Genomic DNA, 25,672 nt, shown 5'->3' on the forward strand with positions numbered 1-25,672 from the left:
ATGTGGCACATCACTATAGCAGGACTCCCTCACTCATGATACCCTGTACAGCCACAAAGGTTGCAGACCTCAAAAGCTAGCCTGTAGCAGAGCTGTGCCGACAAGTCAGAATGGAAAGCCAGGGCTTAGGAGCTGAGCCAAGAGGAAAACCAAACCGAGAACCTCTTGCCCCCTTCCAAATTTACCCATCTCTGCTGTAACCAGCTGCTGCCATGCTGTTCTTTTGGAACTATAATAAGCCCACTTAGTCTCACACCTCTGTCTCCCATAAGATGTAGTATTTTATTTTTGTGAAAAAAAGGAGATGGTGTTACTCTCTATTCCTGTTCAATCTGAAGCTCAATCATAGGTCTCTGTATTTCAGAGCTGTTAAAAAGAAACAATTTTAAAGATATTTTTCAGACTATGGCATCAAATACTAGCATAGTCCCTTCCTCCTTCCCTGTAAAATAACAAATTAATTCTGGTGACTACAGGGCTGGAGGAGAAGGGCAAAATATAGCTATTGCCTACCCCTGATCCAGCCCAGCTGACACAGAAATCTTCACTACAAGCATCAACAAATTTTCAACCCTTGGATTTCTCTCTGTCCTCAAGTTCTTTTCCTCCATGTCTCATCTCACTTGTCCTTCCACTTCATGTCTGTTCTCTCCAACATGACCCATCCCCTTCTCGCCGGCTGATTCTTTCCCCAGTTCTAGTCTATTTGTATACTTTATATTCTGCCCTGTACAGTCCTCTAAAAGTGGACACATCCGGGTTTTCTGGATGTCTGGTAACCCTAGGTCAAATTGTCATGCCAATAACAGTGCCCGGCTCTTTTTCTGTTCTTTTGTACTTACGGGGTTCGGCTCATCTTGTTGCCTAAATCTTGCATTTGGTTTTTTCGCATTTCTGCTGTTGAGTTTGTATTCTGCCTGGTTGTGACCTTTTTCACTTTCAATAAAAATATATTAAAAAAAAAAAAAAAGATCTGACTGTCAGTTCTTTTGTGAATGTCAGTCTGCTGCACTTGCCTTCCTCATTGGCAGCTGCTAGGCTACAGCAATTCCCTCCTCCCTGTATTCCATTGGACAGGTTGCAGGGGAGGCAGGTGCAGTAGCTAAGACACAGAAGCACTTCCTTCCTGTGTTTTGCTGTCGCTCTGCAGCATGGAGTTTGCTTCCTCCCATCTGCAGACTTACCCACAGCGCTGGGGCCTATGCTGGGCGCTTGTCTAGATGCTTTTGTGTGTTTGTAATCAGGAGAGAAGAATTTCTTTATCAGTGAAGCCTGTGGTTTTAACTTTATACACCACCACTATGTTTTGTTTTTGGACCCCCCATCTTGGTTTTCACTTCCAAATGGGGGGGGGGGAGGTGCCCATAAACTGTACTTTATCTAAAAGAGGTACTTTTAGAGCCACAGAAGGAAAGTTTTGACGTTAATGCCCTACTCTTGCTGTTGATGCTAGTGCAATTGCTGACAAATTGTTGTACCAAGAGAATAAATGAGCAGTAAATAACATATAACAGACCAGCATTTAGTAGCTGAAAGGAAGGGAAGGGTCTCGGGCTTCCAACAGAGGTCATAAGGGCAAAAGAAATGGAGATAGGGGATGAATGCAGAGAGACCTTCACATCTGGAAACCACACAGTCTCTTTTGTATTGGGATATGTAGGGGAAGAGTAGAATGACCCACATCTGATACTCTGTGATCTTCTTGGTTTCTACATCATATCACTACAGTTATTAATTACTGGTAGCCTTTCTATAGCTATTTATAGTGAAACAAAATGCCACTTTATGAATATTTTACATGTGTATTGCAAAGAATAAGGTTTAGAATCCTAGAAATTAAAATGGTTGAAGAGTAAATTTGGTTTTAAAATTAACTTATTCAAGTTCAAAAAGGGTCAGATTCTTTACATAAAATCAGTGTTGAACAATGACTCAAATGGTTTTCCAGAATCCTGCCAAATGATAGCTATGGCAAGCTTCTATAGGTCAGACTTCAACAGTATGTGCCTGAAAATTTAAAGAGAGATAAAGATCATTGGAGTGGAAGACATCCTAAACTTGAATTTAGTGAGTAAAATATTGTTAGCTAACACCACTGTTGAATTGTTGGCTTAATCACAAATTGCTATTGAATGTGACTGCCATCATCTACTATGTTTCTGAGAAAATTGTGCCATCCTAACCCTTAAATATGGTAGTTTTATTCATCTCTTCCGAGTTCTTCATTTTTTCCTGACATGGCGATCTAGAAATGTTTAAAACTTGCTCTTCTCCACTTCCCCAGAACGAGCTAGAAATTGTACCTACGCTACACTCCTTGCAATGCAGAAAAAACGTTCTGTTTTAATTCTTTCTACGCTAGTCTGATCATGAAAGAGAGCAGCCCTCGAGCATCTCTCCCATCTCCTTCTCAAGAAACCATAATTGGATATCAAAGAATGTTTAATGGCCCATAGAGAGAGATTTCTGGCGAGACTCACCTGGTTATTTCAAATCCCCCTTCCTCACAGCCAAAAAAGAACTAAGAGCGCAGCTAGCTAGGCGTAACAATCAATTACATTCTTACATGAAAAGTGATTTGACCTTCAATGACCTGGGACGTAATGATCACACGCTACTGCTTTTTTAACCACAAAAATTACACCTCAATTATCAGGACCTACGTTACTGATTAATCGGAATTACTTAGACACGTTTGTCCCAGAAAAGGAGCAAGGGCAGGCCTTCAAGCTCATTGGTCTGCTCTAGATGTTTTCAAGCAAGTCTTTACTGTTTATATTCTTCAGGAAATCACTAATGGAAAAGCAATAAGAGCAATGGACACCTTCTAGTGAAGAATGTAAAGAAAATAAAACTCATTCCAAGTCCTCTGGAGGGAAGACTGCTGATCTAAGTTAAGTGCTCCCGAGTGACACACTCACATATTCAGTGGGGTGGCTTGCGATTTCAGGGGCGGTTTGACTCCTGTGCTGCCGGGACGCCTCTTCTCACCCCCCGACCAGCAAACGCAGCAGCCATGGGGCATTTGCTAGGCCGGCCCACTTCGATAATGTGAGGTGGGCCGGCTTAGCAAAAGCCCCGAGGCTGCAGGGGCTAGCGGATAGACTTCCAAGAGAGTTTCCTTATATTTTCACATAAATCCTCCAAAGATAAGCCAATGTAGATATGCAAAAAAAAATCATTGGTCAAAGAATATTCTTGCTTCAGGTCTAGAAATGGTTTAATTTTATCCTCATCAGTTACTACATGATACAAATATTGAATGTCCTGTTGTTTCCATCTTTAAAGTTAGCTGAATCCATGCCAGGGAGAAAACTACCGTGTTTCCCCCCAAATAAGCCCTAGTCCCGGGATTCACTGGCAACTCTTCAACCCGTCCCCCCCCCACCTTGTAGCCGAACCTCTGCTGACCTTCCATTCTTCCCTTCCCGCCAACCATGAGTGAGCCTTACCTTCATCCATCAGCGTCGGGCCGGCAGCACTTTGAAACAGGCTGCTTCGGCCTTATCCATCAGGGATTTCACTCTGCCGCGTTACTGATGATGCCAGCAGAGACTTATATAGGGGCATCAATACCTCCTTTTTCCTACTGGCCATACCTCTCCCTAGGCATCCTTCTAGCTTTCGCCGTCATCTTTTCCACCCCTTTGGCCACCTTAGGATCATCACAAACTATCACACCCAAGTCCTGCTCCTCTTTCATGCGCAAAAGTTCTTTACCCTCTAAACCAGTGCATTGCAAACTGTGTGCCTCCTGAGATTTCAGGTGTGTCATGGCACACTGGGGAGGAGGAGAGGCGCTGGCTGACTGCCTATAGGACATGCCTCTCACGGCAAGAGGTACATTCTGTAGGCGATCAGCGGGCACCAGTGCCTCTCCTCTCCGGCCCTCTTCCCTGCTGGCACCCCCCCACTGGCATCTCAGGGGCCGTCTGCGTGGACATCAATGTGATGATATCATCCATACACTTCCAGATGCCTTGAGCCGTGACACTACATTTAGTAGTAAAATTATTTTCTGATCAAGCACAATCAAATTCATGGGAAAAACTTCAATTTGCAGTTTTTCCAACTTTAGGTATTTCTGGCCATTCCTAAAAGTTCATATGATGACTATATGTCTCTCTTCACTGGGAACCAAAGCTACACCTGTCTACCCTTGGCAATTACATTAACGGCCTAGCTCATAGTGCTATTTTGGGCCATATGCTTTGGCACTGTCCCAAGATTCTGAGCTTTGAACAGAACCATTGAAGTCTGTGTCTTGGTTTTGGACTGGTACAATCTTTTAGATCCCCAAATCTTGTTTGGGGTATATACAATAGTCTCTCCAGTGCCCCTTGGTTTGAAACATTTCTACAAAATAACAATATTATTTGCTCTTTTGACTCTCTGGACATTCAAATGAAAATGGAAAGAATTTTGGTCAGGACTTACAATCTTCTAAAAAATCCGTAGTCATTTTGAAATTTTTTAAGTGTTTAGTACAAAGTTGTCTGTCTGCTATTAACCATGATTGGGGGGCAGAATTGGGGGATTTATCTATTTGATAAAGTGATTCATGATTTGTTGGACTTCAATATTTTGCACTGCACAGGAACTGTTAATGCAGTGCTTTGAATAAAGCAAGATTTGAACATAAAGAGACATGTCCATTTCAAAATTTCTTTTGCTTGATGTATGGTCTTGCATAGAATTTTGCAACTTATTGTTCTAAGCATGTTACCCGAACTGAGAGAAGATAGCAAACTGTGCAGGGATTACTACAGTGAATTGGACTACATTGTGTAATTTACTTTTGATTTTTGGCACCTATATGCACTGTGAGAAGCCCTTAGGTGTTTTCGTGATCTTAAGCCTCATTGGGAGGTTATAAAGAAGAGATCCGCATCAGAGAGGTTCATTTCTTTGCAAGGTTACAGAAAACTGAGGGCTTCCACTCACTTTACACACATTTTTAATTCATTTTTAGAATCATCACAGCAATTATTACAATTATATTGCAAGGGATTATATTTTACTCTCTCTCTCTCTCTGTCAAGAGAGAGTCTGTTACCCAGATGTATGGCCTCAAAGCAATGCCAACTCTTAATTGCTTCTTACCCTGCTATGCTGGAAGTGGGATCCCACCCCAATGCCAGATGGAGAACCCGGAGAAGGAACAGGAGACGAATTTGGAGAGGAATGAAGATTCCCAGTGATTAAAATTCCTATGTCGTTATCCATGTCATCCGGAAAAGGAAGGTCAAACATATCATCTAAAAAGAAGAGTGAAAACGTGTGTCAAAACCATCCAATTATTGTCCATAAAATATTTTATGACAACTCCCCAACAAGAAAGATCAGCAAATACTGTACAATCTGCAATGTCACAATTCATTGCTCATAAGTGCCCTAAGCCACCTGCATCATCACTGGTTTGTAAAAAAAAAGGAGTCAGTTCCACCTTTGTTGCTCTTTGGAGAGAATGAAACATTAGATGAATCCCCTGAAGTAGCCAATAGGAGCAAAACAGAAGGACTTTTCTGTCGGGATAAGAAGTCAGATATGAGAAGAAGAAGAGAGGTTTTTCCATTCATGTACCCTCAGATGAGTAACTTCTTTTACATCTGATATGACTGTTTTGGATTCCACGTTTGTTGAAACCGCTTGAAATCTTTGAAGCTGAGTTGTTGCCCTCGCTAAGATTTTAGATAGTTTGGGATTTCTTTCACCTTTTTGACACATTTTATGTTAAAAGAATAAAAGATAAAAAATTATAAATTCAGTTGCATATGAATGAAAGTTAAGCACATATATTTGTACGGAGTTTTTTTTACAAGCCAGTGATGATGCAGGTGGCTTTGTGTAGTCCCGGCCACTTGCAATTGAGGTTTGTTTTTCTCCATTTTCTGTATCTTTCATTTTATACACAATTTGTGTCATGTTAGCAGTTCTATTTATGTGGTATGAATGAAACCCTCCTACTAAATATTATTTACAATACGTCCTTAGTTATTATTTTCTGTTATATACGATTGTATCCCTTGATACATTTAGTTGTACTACAATTCATTGCTCAACAGAAGCCATTCAAATCAGAATCTGCACCCTTCTGACTCTAGCTGGGGGACTCCATCATGAAACTGTTGAGCCAGTGGGAGACTTTTTCCTACTTTAGTTTGCTCACTCATATCCTGCCATATCTCTAACATTGTTTTAAAATCTTATTTTGAGGATTAAAATAATAAAACTAGACAACTCAATACACACAGGGGGATCAGTATAGCAATTATTTGCATGCTGTATATTAAAATGAATGATAAGGAGGAGGATTTTAAAAGGCCCACAACCTGAGAAATTCATTGTCAGGTCCAAGGTATGTCAAGAGGATTTAATGCCAAGACCGAACAGGAAGCAGCAGCTTTGTACTTATGTCTAAAGAGGGGAAAGTACCAGCACACATCTGCGCATGAACTGGGATATTAGCCAGATAAAACTTGTATGTGCAAGAAAGTTTGTCAGGCTATTTCCAAACTGGCACTTTCATTCTCTTTAGACTTGTGCAGAGTGACGCCACTCTCACCACAGGACTTTGTACATATGCAGCATTTGCATCCCTTTGAAATACTGTTCTCGTTAATAGTACCATAGAAGCTGCACGCATATGTCTTTGGGCATCAGCCCCATGGTGAGATAATCAGCTGGTGGAACACAGGTAGTGCATCTTGTCATTCTGCTTCCCCAAACCTTTCAGCCACCTTCTGGGATTAACTGGAAAATAGGCCTTCTCTTTACCAATGACATCATTTGTCTGGGATTTTGCCCTCCAAGTATTTTAAAGGTGGATGATAGAGTTGCACAGATTGAAACCATGGAAATTAGGCAATTATTGCAAATGAGGATGAATCTAACCCAAGAGTTCATCCCAAATCAGTAGTTAATGTTGGATGATGTCTTTATTCATGGCTGTCCAGCCTAAGAACACACATACAGACTTGAGAAAAGCTATAAATCCACCTCTAAAATCCTTTGCATTCTTTTGCTGAAGGAGAAGCAGTGATTAACCTAATGGGTCAGCTCTCTGTTAAATCTTATTTCCTCTTCCTGCATTTTTGTTTAAAATACTGTGTTTTAGGTGGTATAGAGCCTATATTTCTGGTGCCTGTGGCTCAGGGTGACTAAAGTAGGGAATATCCTGTTATAAATCCTGTGTTTTAGGGTAGCACTGATAGAACCTGCATTTTTGTTTAAAATACTGTGTTTTAGGTGGTATAGAGCCTATATTTCTGGTGCCTGTGGCTCAGGGTGACTAAAGTAGGGAATATCCTGTTATAAATCCTGTGTTTTAGGGTAGCACTGATAGAACCTGCATTTTTGTTTAAAATACTGTGTTTTAGGTGGTATAGAGCCTATATTTCTGGTGCCTGTGGCTCAGGGTGACTAAAGTAGGGAATATCCTGTTATAAATCCTGTGTTTTAGGGTAGCACTGATAGAACCTGCATTTTTGTTTAAAATACTGTGTTTTAGGTGGTATAGAGCCTATATTTCTGGTGCCTGTGGCTCAGGGTGACTAAAGTAGGGAAAATCTGTTATAAATCCTGTGTTTTAGGGTAGCACTGATAGAACCTGCATTTTTGTTTAAAATACTGTGTTTTAGGTGGTATAGAGCCTATATTTCTGGTCACTTCACAACCAATCAAGTCACTTCACAACCAATCAAGATGACCTTTATTCTATGCAATCACTGTGGTGCTTTAATTCCAAGACATACTATTTGGAGGCTTAAGGCTTGCCCCATCTGTCTTCAACTTGCCAGTATTAAGGAGGAGCTCTGCAAACTTAAACAGGAATTGAATACAATTAAAGCAGCTTCCATCACTCCACAAAATCATACCAACTTACCACCTCTACCTCAAAGAATAAAACAGCCCAGGAATAAATGGGTCACAGTAGGCTCAGGAAGACTGCGACATGTAACACAGAAACATCCACCTTCACTAATATTACCTCTACAGAATTCCTTCGCTCCACTAGTGCACTGCGATACTCAGGAAAACAGAAGGGAGGTGGGACTGGAACCAATGAAGGAAACTCAAGAGAACAAGAGCACCCTAAGTACAAATAAAAAAGCCAAAAACAGAAAACTATTACTGTTGGGGGATTCCATCATCAGAGGCATTAACCTTGGAACACAGGGCGAGGAGACCAAAATAGTGAAATGTCTTCCAGGATCCTCAGCTACCAGGAGTTCCAGGCAAATACTGACTATAATTAAGGAAGAAACTAAGGATTTTAACACTGATGTTGTTATCCATCTGGGAACAAATGACCTGGCCAACAACTCCACACTTGCAGCACAGAAAGCTTTTCGGGAGCTTGGTGAGGGCGTGAAACCTTTTGTAAAGACTTTAGCTTTTTCTGAAATACTGCCTGCATATGGAAAAGGAGAGCAAAGAGTGAAAAACACAGAGGACTTTAATAGATGGCTCAGAGCCTGGTGTCATCAAGAAGGCTTCAGGTACATAGGAGGATGGGGAAATACATGGAAGGACAAGAAGCTATATTGCACTGATGGGCTACATATTACTACAGCAGGAAAAAGAAACCTTGCAGAGAAATTTAGACAATATTTTTCTAGGCATTTAAACTAGAAGGTGGGGGTGGTGTATGTACGAAGGACAATTATAGAGACCACCCCCGGCAAAAGAAAAGATGTGATAGTAGTAAAGGCTGCAACATAAGCAATATCAGCAACTCATTTCTTAGTATTGCAACGGAAAGTGAAACGACACAAAAATCCATACGAAAAAGGAGATTATCGCTGAAAAATAGCTGGAAAGCGATGACCACAAATGCTCGCAGTCTAAGCAACAAAGTTCATGATCTGCAAGCCCTGATATTAGAGGCAGATCTAGATATTGTTGCTATCACAGAGACATGGTTCAGTGAATCACATGGATGGGATGCAAACATACCGGGATATAATCTTTTTAGGAAGGACAGAGATGGTCATAAAGGTGGAGGAGTAGCTCTCTATGTAAAGATCAATATCCAAGCGACTGAAATGCAAGGGACCTGGGGAGAGGAAGAAGCGATATGGATTGCTCTGAAAAGAGAAGATGGAACTTCTATCTACGTGGGTGTAGACTACAGACCTCCGACTCAATCGCAGCAAATTGATAAGGATCTGATTGTGGATATCCAAAAGTTTGGAAGGAAAGAGGAGGTTCTGCTGTTGGGAGATTTCAACCTGCCGGATGCGGACTGGAATGTTCCGTCTGCGGAATCGGAAAGAAGTAGGGAGATTGTGGATGCCTTTCAAGAGGCTCTGCTCAGACAAATGGTGACGGAACCCACAAGGGAAAAAGCGATATTGGATCTGGTCCTCACAAATGGAGAGAGTATCTCTAATGTTCGAGTGGGTGCTCACCTGGGTAGTAGCGATCATCAAACGGTTTGGTTTGATATAACGGCTAAAGTGGAGAGCGGCCGCACGATACTTAAAGTCCTAGATTTCAAATTTACGGACTTTAATGCAATGGGAAAGTACCTGAAGAAAGAGCTGTTAGGATGGGAGGACATAAGAGAAGTGGAAAGACAGTGGTCTAAGCTGAAAGGAGCGATAAAAATGGCTACGGACCTTTATGTGAAGAAAATCAATAAAAACAAGAGAAAAAGGAAGCCGATATGGTTCTCCAACCTAGTGGCTGAGAAAATAAAGGCGAAAGAGTTGGCGTTCATGAAATATAAAAAAACCCAAGAAGAGGAGAGCAGAAAGGACTACAGGGTGAAACTGAAAGAAGCCAAGAGAGAGATACGTTTGGCGAAGGCACAGGCTGAAGAACAAATGGCTAAAAATGTAAAAATGGGAGATAAAAATTTTTTCAGATATATTAGTGAAAGGAGGAAGATAAAAAATGGAATTGCTAGGCTAAAAGATGCTGGGAACAAATATGTGGAGAGTGATGAGGAGAAAGCAAATGTGCTAAACAAATACTTCTGTTCTGTGTTCACAGAAGAAAATCCTGGAGAAGGACCGAGATTGTCTGGCAAAGTTACACGAGAAAATGGAGTAGATTCTGCGCCGTTCACGGAGGAGGGTGTTTATGAGCAACTTGAAAAACTGAAGGTGGACAAAGCGATGGGACCAGACGGGATCCATCCCAGGATACTAAGGGAGCTCAGAGAGGTCCTAGCGAGTCCTATTAAAGACTTGTTCAACAAATCTCTGGAGACGGGAGTGATTCCTGGGGATTGGAGGAGAGCGGATGTGGTCCCTATTCATAAAAGTGATCACAGGGATGAAGCAGGAACTACAGGCCGGTGAGCCTCACTTCAGTTGTTGGAAAAATAATGGAAGTGTTGCTGAAAGAAAGGATAGTGTACTTCCTTGAATCTAATGGGTTACAGGATCCGAGGCAACATGGCTTTACAAAAGGTAAATCGTGCCAAACGAACCTGATTGAATTTTTTGATTGGGTGACCAGAGAGCTGGATCGAGGACATATGCTAGATGTAATTTACTTGGATTTCAGCAAAGCCTTTGATACAGTTCCTCATAGGAGGCTGTTGAACAAACTTGAAGGGCTGAAGTTAGGACCCAAAGTGGTGAACTGGGTCAGAAACTGGCTGTCGGACAGACGCCAGAGGATTGTGGTTAATGGAAGTCGCTCGAAGGAAGGAAAGGTGACTAGTGGAGTCCCTCAGGGTTCGGTGCTGGGGCCAATCCTGTTCAATATGTATGTAAGTGACATTGCTGAAGGGTTAGAAGGAAAAGTGTGCCTTTTTGCAGATGATACCAAGATTTGTAACAGAGTAGACACCGAAGAGGGAGTGGAAAATATGAAAAAGGATCTGCAAAAGTTAGAGGAATGGTCTAATGCCTGGCAACTAAAATTCAATGCAAAGAAATGCAGAGTAATGCATTTGGGGATTAATAATAGGAAGGAACCGTATATGCTGGGAGGAGAGAAGCTGATATGCACGTACGGGGAGAGGGACCTTGGGGTGATAGTGTCCGAAGATCTAAAGGCGAAAAAACAGTGTGACAAGGCAGTGGCTGCTGCCAGAAGGATGCCAGGCTGTATAAAGAGAGGCGTAGTCAGTAGAAGGAAGAAGGTGTTGATGCCCCTGTATAGGTCATTGGTGAGGCCCCACTTGGAGTATTGTGTTCAGTTTTGGAGACCGTATCTGGCGAAAGACGTAAGAAGACTTGAAGCGGTCCAGAGGAGGGCGACGAAAATGATAGGAGGCTTGCGCCAGAAGACGTATGAGGAGAGACTGGAAACTCTGAATATGTATACCCTAGAGGAAAGGAGAGACAGGGGAGATATGATTCAGACGTTCAAATACTTAAAGGGTATTAACGTAGAACAAAATCTTTTCCAGAGAAAGGAAAATGGTAAAACCAGAGGACATAATTTGAGGTTGAGGGGTGGTAGATTCAGGGGCAATGTTAGGAAATTCTACTTTACGGAGAGGGTGGTGGATGCCTGGAATGCGCTCCCGAGAGAGGTGGTGGAGAGTAAAACTGTGACTGAGTTCAAAGAAGCGTGGGATGAACACAGAAGATTTAGAATCAAAAAATAATATTAAAGATTGAACTAGGCCAGTTACTGGGCAGACTTGCATGGTCTGTGTCTGTGTATGGCCGTTTGGTGGAGGATGGGCAGGGGAGGGCTTCAATGGCTGGGAGGGTGTAGATGGGCTGGAGTAAGTCTTAACAGAGATTTCGGCAGTTGGAACCCAAGCATAGTACCGGGTAAAGTTTTGGATTCTCGCCCAGAAATAGCTAAGAAGAAAAAAAAAAAATTTAAATTGAATCAGGTTGGGCAGACTGGATGGACCATTCGGGTCTTTATCTGCCGTCATCTACTATGTTACTAATTCTGAGGAGAAGCCTCCTACATGTTAACAGCAACAGACTGCGAACCAAGGAAGCAAGGTTTTAAATCCCACTCACACCCCTCGTAATGTTGGGCAAGTCATTTAACTTTCTACTGGCTTATCTAGAAACTTAGGCTGCAAAACCCTTAGGGACAGGGAAATACCTGAATGTAACGTGCCTTGAGCTACAACTGGGAAAAAAAGGCTAAATCCATATCCCCTACCATCTCTAATCTCCCCTTCATTTAAAAATACAATTTTATGCTTGGCTAGGCCTCTGAAGGAACAAACGAGGAGGTGGGTTAATTATTAAACATGTAATGAGGTTAGGAAAATTTAATTTAACACCATTTGAGTAAAGGGCTGGTGTGTGGGCATGATTCTAATTACATGAGAAATACTAAGAGCTGGGTTAATTAATGCTAGTTATGGATTCGTACTTTCTTCATAATAAAAGGGGCAGGGGACAGATAGTGTAACTACAGAAGCATTCCAAACCCACTGTGATTGCAGCACCACATCCGAGAATAAATGGCGTAGAGCAACCAACTCAGAGTTCAAATCCCACCGCAACTCTCCATCGACTCAGGGATAAACTTAGGTTGTGACCTCTTTGGGGACAGGGAAATCCCTAGTGTACCTGAATATCATTTTCTAATCATCAAAAGAACTTGATGTCAAAATAAATTCTAAAAGTCAGCACATTTTCACCAACTCTGACTCCAACAACCCAAATATTATTTATAACTCTGACTCCACAGCCCTGCTTCCTTCTGAATTTTAATTAGCTATAGTCATCACAACTTTGCTAAAGAGGTAAAAACTCATAGTAACACTTTTTTTCATGTACATTAGAAGCAGAACACCTGTGCAAGCAGAAGCAGGGAATGTGTGGAACCGTTGGATGATCAAGGAGCAAAAGGGGCACTCAGGAAGGATAAGGCCATAGCGAAGAGACTAAATGAATTTTTTGCTTTGGTCTTTACGCAAGACGATGTAAGAGATCTGCCGGAACTGAAAATGCTTTTCAAGGGTGATGATGCAGAGGAACTGAAAGAAATCTTGGGATGGATTGGATGGCTACATGTATTGGTCAATGTCATGGTCTCATGTAGGAAGATATATTTTGGCTCTCTTCCAGCCCTTCTGGAAGTTGGGTGGGGGAGAGAGAGGGTATAGACACTGATGGAAATGATTTGGGGCAGGGAGAGAGAGAGGGCAGATTTTGTATAAAAGGAGAGAGACAGAAGACTGGATGGGAGAGAGAGTAGACAGGAGGAGGAAGATGGAAGAGGGGGCAGACTATATGGAAGAGGGAGATACTGGTGAAAGAGGGAAATACAGTGTGGAGACGCTGGGTGGAAAGGGGGAGAGAGGAGGCAGATGCTGGATGGAAGAGGGGAGAGAAATGAATACCTATTTAGAGGGAGAGACAGGAAGGAGGGGTATGATGGAAGGGGAAAGAAAGGGCAGATATAGGGGGAAACACTGTAGAGAAGGGGGAGAGAAAGAGGGCAGAATTAGTGAAAGACTGGGAATAAGAAGAAATAAAATAGGAGAACCAGGGAGAGGGAAAGATGGAAAGCTGCCAGTAGACCGTAAAAAAAAAAGAGGGAACTTGAAGTCTAGAAAGTAAGAACGAGTTAAATCTGAACATAGAGGTAGAAAAATAAACTGAAGAAAGCCGAAAGGAAAAGGAGGAAAGAAGAATCCTGGAAAGAGACTTAAGACAGAGGAAAGCAGAAACCAGCGAAGTAAACGGCCAGAAAACAAAGGTAGAAAAATAATTTTATTTTTCATTCAGGATAAAGTTGTATGATACCCATGTTTAAAAAGGTTAATAAATATAAATAAAAAATAGAATTAAGATGATGTCTTTTCATTGGACTAATTTTAATACATTTTTGACCAACTGTCAGAGACCAAAACTTCTTTCTCAAGTCAGGACAGCCTTTACTGTCTGACGTGTTGGCCTCTGAGAGCTAAAATATTTTAAGCTTATTTTCATTTTTTAAATTTGTATTTGTAATTCTTGATAAGTTTTTTTTTAATTTAATAAATCTTTATTCGTTTTCAAAAATTACAACAAGTGTACAATAATCCATCCGAAATATATTAATTAATCACTTGACAATCTTATTTGTAATCTTCCAATACATAAATATAAAAGAATCCCATCCCTCCCTCCCATATACTAATATAATATGGGGGTGGGAGAATTCTTGATAAGTAATGTACAGTGCGTACAATACAGATAATTTTTGCTCACATAAACTCAGTCCTTTGCTCACAAAAAAAAGCTATGTCATACGAGTAGAAAGCAAATTGAATTGTATTGAATCGAAAAATCAAATTGAACGGAACAGCAATACTGGAAAGTCTCATGAAAAGAAAATTTCTCCTTATTATGCTGTGATCTCCTGAGGAAATTCTCTAAAAGCGGGATTATTTTACTCTGAATTATGGCCTGAGAGTGTCATTGGGTAAAGTGAGGGATTTAATGCGTTTGATTATTTTTTGATCATAGACTAAATATGGACATGTTTATTCTGTTAGTGTAGATTTGACTAGATCCCAATATTACTTGATCTAAGGAGAGCACTGTGACCAGCCCGCTAAACTGGAGGCAATTCCAAAGCAGTTGAGTCCTTCCTTCACCACAAACATTTCTTCTTTCTTATTGTCTTGAAGCCTGATTATTTAAATCCAAGCACATGCACATGCATATCCCTCTTGATGTTAATTGCCATGGCTGCTCTGAAGAACTGTCAAAAGGTATCAGAGCAGAGTGGAGACGCAGCCTAAAAGTCAGTGCGGTGGGCTCATTGTCATTGCCACTCTTAGTCACTTAACCCTCCACTGGCCCAGGTACAGAACTTAGATTGGGCCCACTAGGCACAGAAAAAAAGTACCTGCATACAGTATATGTAAACCCACAGAAAGCTGGTCTAGCAAAGCCATACCCTACCTCCTTTTGTAAGCTTTTAAGTTTAGCATATGTCACACTCCCCTCCTCCCTGCACCAAGCATGCTTTGCAAAAATAAGCCTAGAATACAGAAGTGTGTGCTGTAACTACTACCAGTCATCCAGGTATTTCCTATGTGTATTCCTCAAGGTAGGAAAATTGGCCCAGGCACAGAAGAGGGGGGGGGGGACTTGACCGTGGGGATCAGCAAGCTTGGTCAATGTTAGTCAAGATTCCTGAAACACTCTGTCTGGTTCTTTCCTAGAATACATTACATTACAAGAACTAACTAATTCGTTCATCAAAAATCAAGTTGAGTAGAATTTGCTCACCATTATTGGGGCTGAAACCATCTTCATTGGGATAATTGGATGGTGCCACCTGGATTGTTGCGGAGGTGGGAAACACTAGGATGTGTGTGCAGGAAGCATCCTGGGGCGTGTTCAGCTGAGACGTCTGCAGGTTCAAAACAGTACTGCGCCCAAAGACAGAGCCCATGGTAACCGCATCTGCCAGAACAGAGATGAGAAAAACATCAACCCTAAGTGGCTGTGTAGCATCAGCAACCTTTTAAACCACAACAGTGATTAGGACCAAATTAATCGGTTCAAGATCTTTATGGGAAATAAATCTTCTGCTGTCTCTTCTATGTTTTGATGTAGAGTGCTATAGAAATGAAGCTTGCTGAGGTAAAAGCCCAATATGCACTCACAAACCACAACAAACACCTCTATTTCTCTGGGGCAAATAGTGGCAATTAACGCAGCTGCCTTAACACATATTAACTGATTAGCACATGACCGTTAATTGAGAAAATCAACTATTTGGGGGCTGCGGTAGAAATGGCTTTTGCATGCAGGAAATACCACTTTTGACCCCAGCTACACATGATGCCGGCAGATCCCTTGGCAAAACCTTTTCGAAACTATTACTGGATTTTGACACATCCAGACCTGGATTCTCAATTCTGATTGCAAAATTCTATCTACAATGGGGCTGTAATTGCTTTTCTTTTTCTTATTTAGGTTTCAGTAACCTACCTTTTTGTTTTCATTTCTCTTTTCTAAGAAGTCTGCCTATAATAGCTTATTTTTTCTTATATAGTTTTGCCATTACTTTAACCATCTTACTTTTTAATTTTGATTTTATAGTCAATATTTTTCTCACATTAACTTACATATAGTGATCATTTATTCTCCATTTTACATCTATATTTGAATTCATATATCTTTTTTCCAACCTACTGGCCTAGTAGTTAGAGCAGCTGCCTGAGCACCCTGAGGTTGTAGGTTCAATCCCAGCACCACTCCTTGTCACCTTGGGCAAGTCACCCAACCCTTCATTAGCCCAGGAACCATAGTTAGAATGTGAGCCCACCGGGACACAAACCATTCAATGTAAACTGCTTAGGATCCCCCTTGGGATATATAAGCACTTTCAAAAAGATATAAACAGGATGGAGTTGGTCCAGAGGAAGGCAACTAAAATATTTTATAGTCTACATCATAAGGCGTACAGGGGAAACAGGCATATACTATGGAGGAAAGATGGCAGAGAGATGTTTAAATACCTGTATGGCATAAATATGCAGGCGAGTCTCTTTCATTTGCAAGGAAACTCCAGAATGAGAGGGTATAGGACAAAGTTGATAGGTGACAGGCTCAAAAGTAATCTAAGGAATAAGGGTGGCAGATGCATGGATGGTAGAGACAAGGACTGTGTCTGAATTCAAGAAAGCGTGGAACAGGCACGCAGGATCTCTTAGGGAGAAGAGGAGATAATGGATGTTGCAAATGGGTAGACTGGATGGCCATTTGTCTATATATATTTTTAAATTATTTATAGAAATATGACAGCAGATAATTGTGATGTTTTTAGATAAAACTATATTGTATTTATTTTGATATGTGCTAAGGCTTTGCAGTGATCTCATCTCTTCCTGTTGCCAAGGAAAAGGGCCACTAAAGAATCTATAAATGCACACCCTACAGAGCCAGGCCCATACCTCAGGAGAAATGATGAAAGAAGATGGCCCAAGTGGCAGAGATCATGGGAGGAAAGGAAGAGGCAGGAGGGGAAGACCCCAGGTACATACCCGGCATGACAACAAACGAGCCCTGAGGTTCCATGGCGACCAGACAAGCACTGAGGACAGACGGCGAGTCAGCAGAGGAAATCCCACACATGCGGCATGCCTCTTTCAGCTGCTTGCTAATGGTTTGAAGAGAACATTCTCCAAGAAGGATACTCCAGTCTGAAAGAGGTGAATACATTATTTTTTTTTTTTTATAATTCTTTATTCATTTTAAAACTGACAAACAAGTGATAAACATTATAACAATACAATACAAATAAGATATACAACACTTGATATTCTTATACATATAATCCCTTAATGTCAAAATTATAACCCCTCCCACCCACCCACCAGTCTTTTAAAGAATATAACCTTAGAGACATTTGGAGTATTGAGATAAAGCAGCAAATTTCTGCATCTCAATGGCCATGAATTTGGTCTTGGAGAATGAAATGTACAAAGTCTGCATCTATGAGACAAACTTGGTTCTTTTTGTTGCATAGAGCTTTTTGGACCCCTGTTCGTTTACAAAACTTAGATTGCTCTAAGTCTAATAGATGCTGGCATTGTAATTTGGAAGTAGGGACATTTGATCATTTACTTTTTTTACTGTCCCTGTATTAAAATATTTTGGAATTCAATTTGGACGCAGGTCAACCGCTTACTTGTTGCTTTGTCTTATGATACTATTCTGTTCGGTATGGCTATGAGGAAAAAATCTCAAATTTCATCCTACAGTAATAAGCTTCTATTGTTAATGACGGCAATTGTGGCAATTCAGCAAATTACTAGTAATTGGAAAAATTATACCAATCTTAATTATTCATTTTGGTGGAATTCACTTTGTCATATTTTTAAAATGGAAAGAGCAATTGCTATACAGAAAGGTAACTATAATAACTTCATAAAGATCTGGGGGCCATTAGAAAATTATTGTAATGAATGAACACTGTTTTTCTATTTAGTTGGGGGGAGGGGGGAAAATTGGATGCTTAAGATTTTAAAATAATGATTTGATTTGGGTTTATTATGGTTATATTCTTTGACGTGAATACAGAAAGGAAGCATCTTCACATACCATTAAGCAGGTAGGTCATGACAACTAAGAAGCAGCATGCTCTTTCCTGGTCATTCCTATACTGTCCTCATCATGGCCATCTCTCTCATGCTGTTAGCTTGCTTCTCACCTTTTAGCTCTCCATGGCCCACTCGTCCAAGACGCCCAATTACTAATCTCCAGGGCAGTGATGTCATCTGCACAATTCCTATGCACCAGTCCCACAGCTTCTGCAAGCCAATCTTCCTTGCTGATACTTTGCTCCTTCGGGACCTACATAAAGCGGAAAAATGGTAAGTCAAATCATAGAGAAAGATTCAATGTCAGCAAAATGGAGAATATCTGGGCCTCATTTCCTGAGAAAATGTAGATATTAATCTGGAAAAGAACTCCCATCTTGGGGGAGAGTGTGGCACAGTGGTTAAAGCTACAGCCTCAGCACCCTGACATTGTGGGTGCTCCTTGTGATCCTGGGCAAGTCCCATTGCCCCAGGTCTATGTGAGCCTACCAGGACAGACAGGGAAAAATTCATGTAAACTGTTCTGAGCTCCCCTGGGAGAAATAAATACATAAAGAATAAAATATGCAAAGTGGAGATCAGGGTTGTTCTCGAGGGCCGCAATCCAGTCGGGTTTTCAGGATTTCCCAAATGAATTTGCATGCACCGATTCCACTGTATGCAAATAAATCTCATGCATATTCAAATTTGGAAATCGTGAAAACCAACCTGGCGAGGGCCGAGGTTGGACGCCCCTGGTATAGATTCATTTTTGTCAAAGGACAAATCTCAAACCACAAGATCATCCTGAGATGTACCCAGAAGAGCGTCGGGCCAGCAGCCCTCACAGGTTGCTTCGCAGCCTTCTCGCTGGGGCCTTCTGTGAGTGCTGCTGGCCCGATGCTCCTCTGCCGGAAAGGTAGTTATGGTTGCGGTCGACGGAGATCGGTTGGGAGGGAAGGATGGAGGATCAGCGGGGGTTCGGCGATTCAGCTGCACGATGGGGGCAGCGGTGGTTGCTCAAGGGTTCTGCTGCATGAGGGATGGGAGGGAGGGAAGGATGGAAGCTGGGCAAAGGGTTCCGCTGCACGGGGGGATAGGAGGGATAGAAAAATGCTGCAGAGGGAAGGCACAAGGGGATGGGTGAGAGGGGAGGAAAAATGTTGCACATGTGGGGGAAAGGAAAGAAGAAGAATTGGGGTGAAGGAGAGGAAGGAGGAGATGATCATGTACATGAAATAATAAGCCCTACCTGAAAATAAGACCTAGTGCCTTTTTTTGAATATAAGACACTGTCTTATTTTCGGGGAAACACGGTATTACAAATATGATGCACTAATCTCCTAAGGATTTGAACGTTGTAGTTTCTACCTGTTAGGCAGGTCTATGTTCACAATGCAGGTTTCCAGCAGCTCTCCGTGGAGGTCTGTGCAGGAGGCCAGGAGCCAGCGCTGGTCATGAGATAAACAATACCCCACAAAGAGGACATTATACTTCTGACTGGCCTCTCCAAATGTCTCCCCCAGCTCTGTCTGCTTGTCTTTGATCGGTGCCAGTATGAATGGAGGGCTGTAGAGCTGGATTGGACATGGTCTCTGCAAGCAAAAAGCATCAGAATCGGCATCAATTCGGAGAACATGATATGTTAGCATTTACTCTCAAACTGCTTCCAGCAGTGGCATAGCTAGGGAGGTTGGCAGCCGGCATTGCCGCCCTGTGCTCCCCCCGGCCTGCTCCCTTCTGCCATCATTTCCTGGTCCTGCAACCAAGGCTGGCATGAGCAGCAGGTGGAAGAAGGGGAAAGAAGGAGAGACGCCGGCACATTTATTTCCATTATTTCTGAACTACATTCTTATTCTGAGACACCCAATAACATCACAAATTAGAAAATATTTATGCAAAAGAAAGCCTTCAATTTCAGTATTCTTGTTCCAATCGTAATTCCTCACCTCTCTCTAAATGAGGGAGTCTGGACAAGCTGATGCTGACTCAATCTTAAATTTCACTTAGGTTTATACCACCCAATTTTTCTCCAGATAACTGTGCAAACATTCCATTTTAAGTAGAAGGGATTTTTGCTACTCTTCTTATATGCAAGTCCCGTAACAAATGTATAGTTGGTACCCACCTGGGAGCAACATGAATCATCTTTGCTACAACATTTTGGATCACCTGCAATCTATGGGTGTGTCTTTGAGGCAGCCCCCCTCCCTCCATCATACGCCACTGTTCTAAAAGATTTTGAGGGCAATTTGATAAGAGATCGCCGAGCATGAAGTTGCCTTTTTCCAACCTAGTTCTCTCTCTCTATAATATACTGGTCTAAACCACAGATTGCCTATTTGGGAGCAAGTGAAAATATGAAATGCATGAAAACTGCATTACAGCATACCTTTGCCCACACGCAGGTCGACCCTGCTTGGTAATGTCAGTAACCCCTGGGATAATTTTAGAAAGGCACTCTTATCATGGAAAACAGTAAGAGAAAACATTTATAAAACCACCCCGTTCAGAAGTTATTTTACAAAGTCATTTTCATGTGTCCATGGCTTCTAAAATACCAGCTGGAATAAAAGTACTTGGCATAACATAATAGCATGTTCTATGCAACTAGGAGTTTGCAAGTACACATGTACATAATAATAATAATAATAATTTATTTCTTATATACCGCTATACCGTGAAGTTCGAAGCGGTTTACAATAAAGATATGTTTAGTCAGTACATGGGATGCAAGTGGTTTACATTAAAGATTCATAAAGATGATAAAATATGCTAAAGCTAATTAGCATAGTAGATGATGGCAGATAAAGACCTGCATGGTCCATCCAGTCTGCCCAACCAGACCAATTCCTAGCATAATGCCATATAGCACACCATGTCCTTACCATTTTCAGATGTAAATGTCTGCACTGGCAAGGTAGGCTAGTGTTTTCTTTTTAAAATGGAGCCTCAGTGGCTACCCTCTTTATGTCCAAGCAAGCGCACAAGCTCCTGACTAATCTAAACCTGTAAACACAGACTGAGAAACAGGGTCATTTAAGTCTCAATTCTTCATCATGGCAGACAGTTTGTTCATTACCTGTCAAATCTCAGGCATTTCAATTCCTTGGGTCCCTCCCAAAAGCATCTCTGTTTTCTCTATATTCAGGCCTGATACATTTTGGGGGGGATCCAATGAAGATCACCTCCTTTGAAGACCCCTCTAAAGGAATAATTCATTCTACATATGTCCTCTTAATTCTCAAACTCATAGAAAGGCACAAAGAGGACCCTTACAGTACTCTGAGTCCTGCATTCTGCAATACAAATCTGAAAGCAACGCGATTTCCTGTATTTGCAACAGGTTGCTATGTCAAGCACTGTATGGATTTCCCTATCCCCACACCTTTTTTTCCTGGGATTCCAGGTTTCTCAGACACCAGTAAGACAGTGAAACCTCTTATACATATCCTTCCATCTTCACTCGAGTTTAACACATTAAATCTGTCACTAAGATGGGGTGATATTTTAGTAGACACCTCCCTTCTCTCTCCCCCTGTTCATTCTGAGAGACTGTAGACTGGGCCAAGAGGTTCTTCCAAACCAGCACTAACCTCTGGGCTTTTCAGCGTGACTTCAATGCTGGCAGCAGGTCCAAAGCCAGTGAGAGACTTAATGTGGATCTGGGTGGGCAGGGGCCGCCTAGACTGGCAGTATACCGAGAATGCCAAGGACTTCAGGTGCTGGATGTAGAAGACCTGCTCATCCTTCATGGTCTGCAGCATATACTGGCAAGGCACGATCTGTAAGAGAAGATTTCAACAGAGATATGAAATGAGAGAGGGCTTTCAACATGCCGACACATCTTCTAAAGGAAAGAAAGTACATCTGTACTTGCTGAACATCACCATTCAATACCATCTTGTCAGAGAAGGACTCCGTAGCCTATCTGGTGCGGGAACTATTCAACAACATTTATCTGGGTAAACTGATATGAGCCCTAATCTACTGCACCTTTGTGGAGGGTCTTTCGTAATGTGTGTTGCACCCATTACAAAAAGGGCAAAATGCAGCAGTCTGCTTGGTCTGAGATGGGGGAACCACAATTGTTGAACCTATAGATTCAACAATTCTATCATTTCAATAGTGCTAGTAAGAGATAGGACAGCCTAGACTGCATCTGATAGGTTAGGCTCTTCTATGCTTACTCTTCTTAGTTCCTAAGGAATGATTGTAACATAACATCGTGCTTCGAAACCGTGTAACCATAAGTTCAATGCAGTATTTTGAGAAGAGATAAGTTTTCAACATTTAGCTAAAAATGCCAACCTCTACTCTGTGCCAGTTTCATCTATCTCTGGTAAGTGCATGCCACAGGGAAGGAGGACGCGAAAGGGTGTTGTATTTGTTATGGCACATCACAGAAAAGCAGGAACCATCCCTACGTTCGACTGCTAGACAGAAGCTAGGATAAAGTATTTAGGATCTGAACTACATCACTTATTATTTCTACTGGATTGGCATTCACAGTATTGAAAATTCTAGGAAGTAGAAGAAATTAAGGAATGAGAGGAGAAAGCAAGACGGAAGAGGACTATTAAGGCCTACCTGCAGAACGAAGCAATTCCTCATGTGCTCAGGTAAATTCTCCAGCATATCTGTGTAGCATCGCATCAAGCTCAATAGCCAGAAGTTGGCCGAAGGCGAGTCCTCCTCTGCAGTATAAGTGAACGGATCCACCACATAGATCACAACAGCTGGAGGGTAGGCATTGCTGTCTGCAGACTCGGGCTCTGTAGGGGTCCCAATTTTTTCTCTCTCTGTTGCACTAAAAGTATGAATGATTGTTATTAGCAGCAGAAACAATAGCAAAATCAAATATATTTGTGAAAGGGTGAACAATTTCACCTCGTCACATATTTGAAACAAACATTTGCTGGTTTAACTTTATTAATAAGCTTGTTTACAACACTGGAAGATTCATGAGAGAATGGGGGGGGGGGGAGGAAAAAGGAGAAAAGCAGGGATCTGTGAAGTCCTAGAGAAGGAATCGCATTTGCATCTGTAATTATTTTGGCCTTGCACAAAGAACCTCACTAGATGGTAGCTCCAAATTCAGCTGAAAGTCATGCCTCTAACCCACTGACCATCTTCATGGCTCTTCTCTAAAATCTCTCTGGCTGTTGTATTGCTTTATTTAATGTGGGATTAGGTCAATACAAAATAAGCAGCGTAGTGAGTTTCTAGGTTTTATTTTTAAAACATTTCTGGGGAATTTTCGGTGCTTTATTTTCAAAGTTGACCAGGAAGCATTCACAGCCCCTGGCAGGGGATGGTTTTCACTAGCATCATTTGCTTTCTTTGGGGGGAGAATCAGATCAGTGGTAAGGGGTTAAGATGAACTCCCCCCTTCCCGACAAACTCTCACATACACACTAGCACTCTCTCAACTCCACATCTCCTTCCTAGTCTTACCACAACCTTCTTACCTGCATGAAAGTGAGACAATAAAACATTTTCTTCCGGTTTCTCTTGTATTTGTTTATTTTCATGTATGGCCTTTATCTGCCATCATGTTTCTTATTCACTCAGTTTTCATTTTTCTACATTTCTCCCCTCTGATCTCCATTTCCTTCTTTCATCATAGATTCTCTACCTTGTCATCATCTTCTTTTTCTGCTTCTGATCCAGGGCAAGCAGTGGCTTTCTCCTTGTCTGTCGCAATAGCAGACCGTGGACTTTTCCTTCAGGAATTTGTCCAAACCTTTAAAACCAGCTACGTTAACTGTTCATACTTCATCCTCTCCTCGGAGAGAAAGAATATGTCCTCCTTATTTCCCTGTAACTTCATCGAGTGTCCCCTACTCTTCAAAATCATATTTCCCATCAGCTGTCTCTTTTCCAAGCTGAAGAGCCCTAACCTCTTTCCTCTTTCCTTTTGCTGGCTCTTTGAACCTTTTTTGAGATAAGGTGACCAGAACTGAATGCAGTACTCAAGGTGAGGTCGCACTATGGAGTGATCCTTAGTCTTGTTACCATCTCTTTTTAAAAATAATTCCTAGCATCTTGTTTGTTTTTTTGGCTGTCTTTGCACATTGGACAGAAGGTTTCAGCGTATTGTCTACAATGACCCCCAAGGTGAACCCTAGTATCTGGTAACTATGATTTGGATGATTCTTCTCAATGTGCATCGCTTTGCATTTATCTGCATTCAATTTCATCTGCCATTTGGATGCCAGTCTTTCAATTTCCTAAGGTCTTCCTGCAATTTTTCACAGTCTGCATGTGTTTTAACAACTTTGAACAGTTTAATGTCATCTGCAAATTTAATCACCTCACTTGTCACCCCAATTTCCAGATCATTTATAAATAAGTTAAACAGCACCAGTCCCAGTTCTCCATTGAGAAAAATGACCATTTAACTCTACCCCCTGTTTTCTGTCCGATAACCAGTTCCTAATCCACAACTGAACTTTGCCACCTATCCTATGACTCTTTTTTTTAAATTCTTTATTCATTTTCACTTCAATTAACAAGTATACAATATGATATCTTATACTATACAAAATCACTTGTACATTCTTAACCATAAATCTTAAATACTTTAAATTACCCCCCAGCCCTCCCTATATCAATAAAATTCATTCATATATGTATTATATCCCTTCTTATTATAAAATTTCAAGTATTTAAAGGTGTCTAATCATTTGAATATTCAATCAATGGCCCCCATATCTTTCTAAACCTATCATAATTCCCATTCTGTAAAGCAAGAACTCTTTCCATCTTATACATATAACGTACTGAACTCCACCAAAAGGTATAATTGAATCTTGTAAAGTCTTTCCAATTCCTAGTGATGTGTTGAATGGCAACTCCTGTCAATATTAATAGTAATTTATTGTTAGACATTGAAATTTGACTTTTAAATCTCATTGAAGTACCAAATAAAATATCCTATGACTCGTTAATTTACTCAGAAGCCTCTCGTGAGGAACTTTGTCAAAAGCTTTCTGAAAATCTAGCCTTTATCCACATGTTTATTCACACCTTCAAAGAAGTCAAGCAAATTGGTGAGGCAAGATCTCCCATGCTGACTCTTTCTCATTAAATCATGTTTGTCTACGTGTTCCACAATTTTATTTTTTATAATTGCTTCTACCAACATCTATCTACTGGTACATCATCTAAAGTTTCCCTGCCGGATATTAAATCATCATGGCTCGCAGTAGTAAAAGATGCCCTAATGATTTTGATTTTATTATCAAAGAACTTTGCAAGTTCATCTGCAGATGGTCCACTTTTTTTTTTTTTTAATTCTTTATTCATTTTTATATCTTACAAGTGTTTCAATAAATGACAATTGAAATTGAATACATCACTTGAATCTCTGTTCCTATTTAATATTAAATCTCGAAACTGGCATTCTGGAAACAAATTTGCTGTTCTGTTACAATTCGACCTCTCTGCTGCTTTTGATGTCGTCCACCACGACATACTACTTTATCAACTTTCCGAGATAGGAATTGATTCCACCGTTCTTAATTGGTTTTCAAACTTCCTTCGCTCTCGCTCCTACACTGTCAACTCTAATGGCACCATTTCCACTCCTTGGTCTCCTTCTTGCGGTGTCCCTCAGGGATCACCCCTTTCCCCTATCCTTTTTAATATCTATATGTCCTCATTGAAGCTCTTCCAGCTTTCCCCCCTTGAAACAATCTA

At 41.2% G+C, this 25,672-nt stretch overlaps 1 protein-coding gene across 1 annotated transcript in view; it reads right to left on the reverse strand.

Annotated features, from left to right (window-relative positions):
• Positions 1 to 25,672, reverse strand: part of MED13L (mediator complex subunit 13L) — an 802,147-nt gene that overhangs the window by 16,073 nt on the left and 760,402 nt on the right. The window contains exons 22-28 of the mRNA XM_033955209.1: positions 22,559 to 22,778; positions 21,565 to 21,753; positions 19,340 to 19,563; positions 18,100 to 18,242; positions 16,931 to 17,089; positions 15,168 to 15,344; positions 5,104 to 5,258 (exon numbers count right to left, since the gene is read on the reverse strand). Coding sequence (XP_033811100.1) covers positions 5,104 to 5,258; positions 15,168 to 15,344; positions 16,931 to 17,089; positions 18,100 to 18,242; positions 19,340 to 19,563; positions 21,565 to 21,753; positions 22,559 to 22,778 — 1,267 coding nt within the window. The remainder of the gene's footprint in view (positions 1 to 5,103; positions 5,259 to 15,167; positions 15,345 to 16,930; positions 17,090 to 18,099; positions 18,243 to 19,339; positions 19,564 to 21,564; positions 21,754 to 22,558; positions 22,779 to 25,672) is intronic.

Source organism: Geotrypetes seraphini, chromosome 8, assembly GCF_902459505.1.
Source record: "Geotrypetes seraphini chromosome 8, aGeoSer1.1, whole genome shotgun sequence".
Taxonomy (NCBI): domain Eukaryota; kingdom Metazoa; phylum Chordata; class Amphibia; order Gymnophiona; family Dermophiidae; genus Geotrypetes; species Geotrypetes seraphini.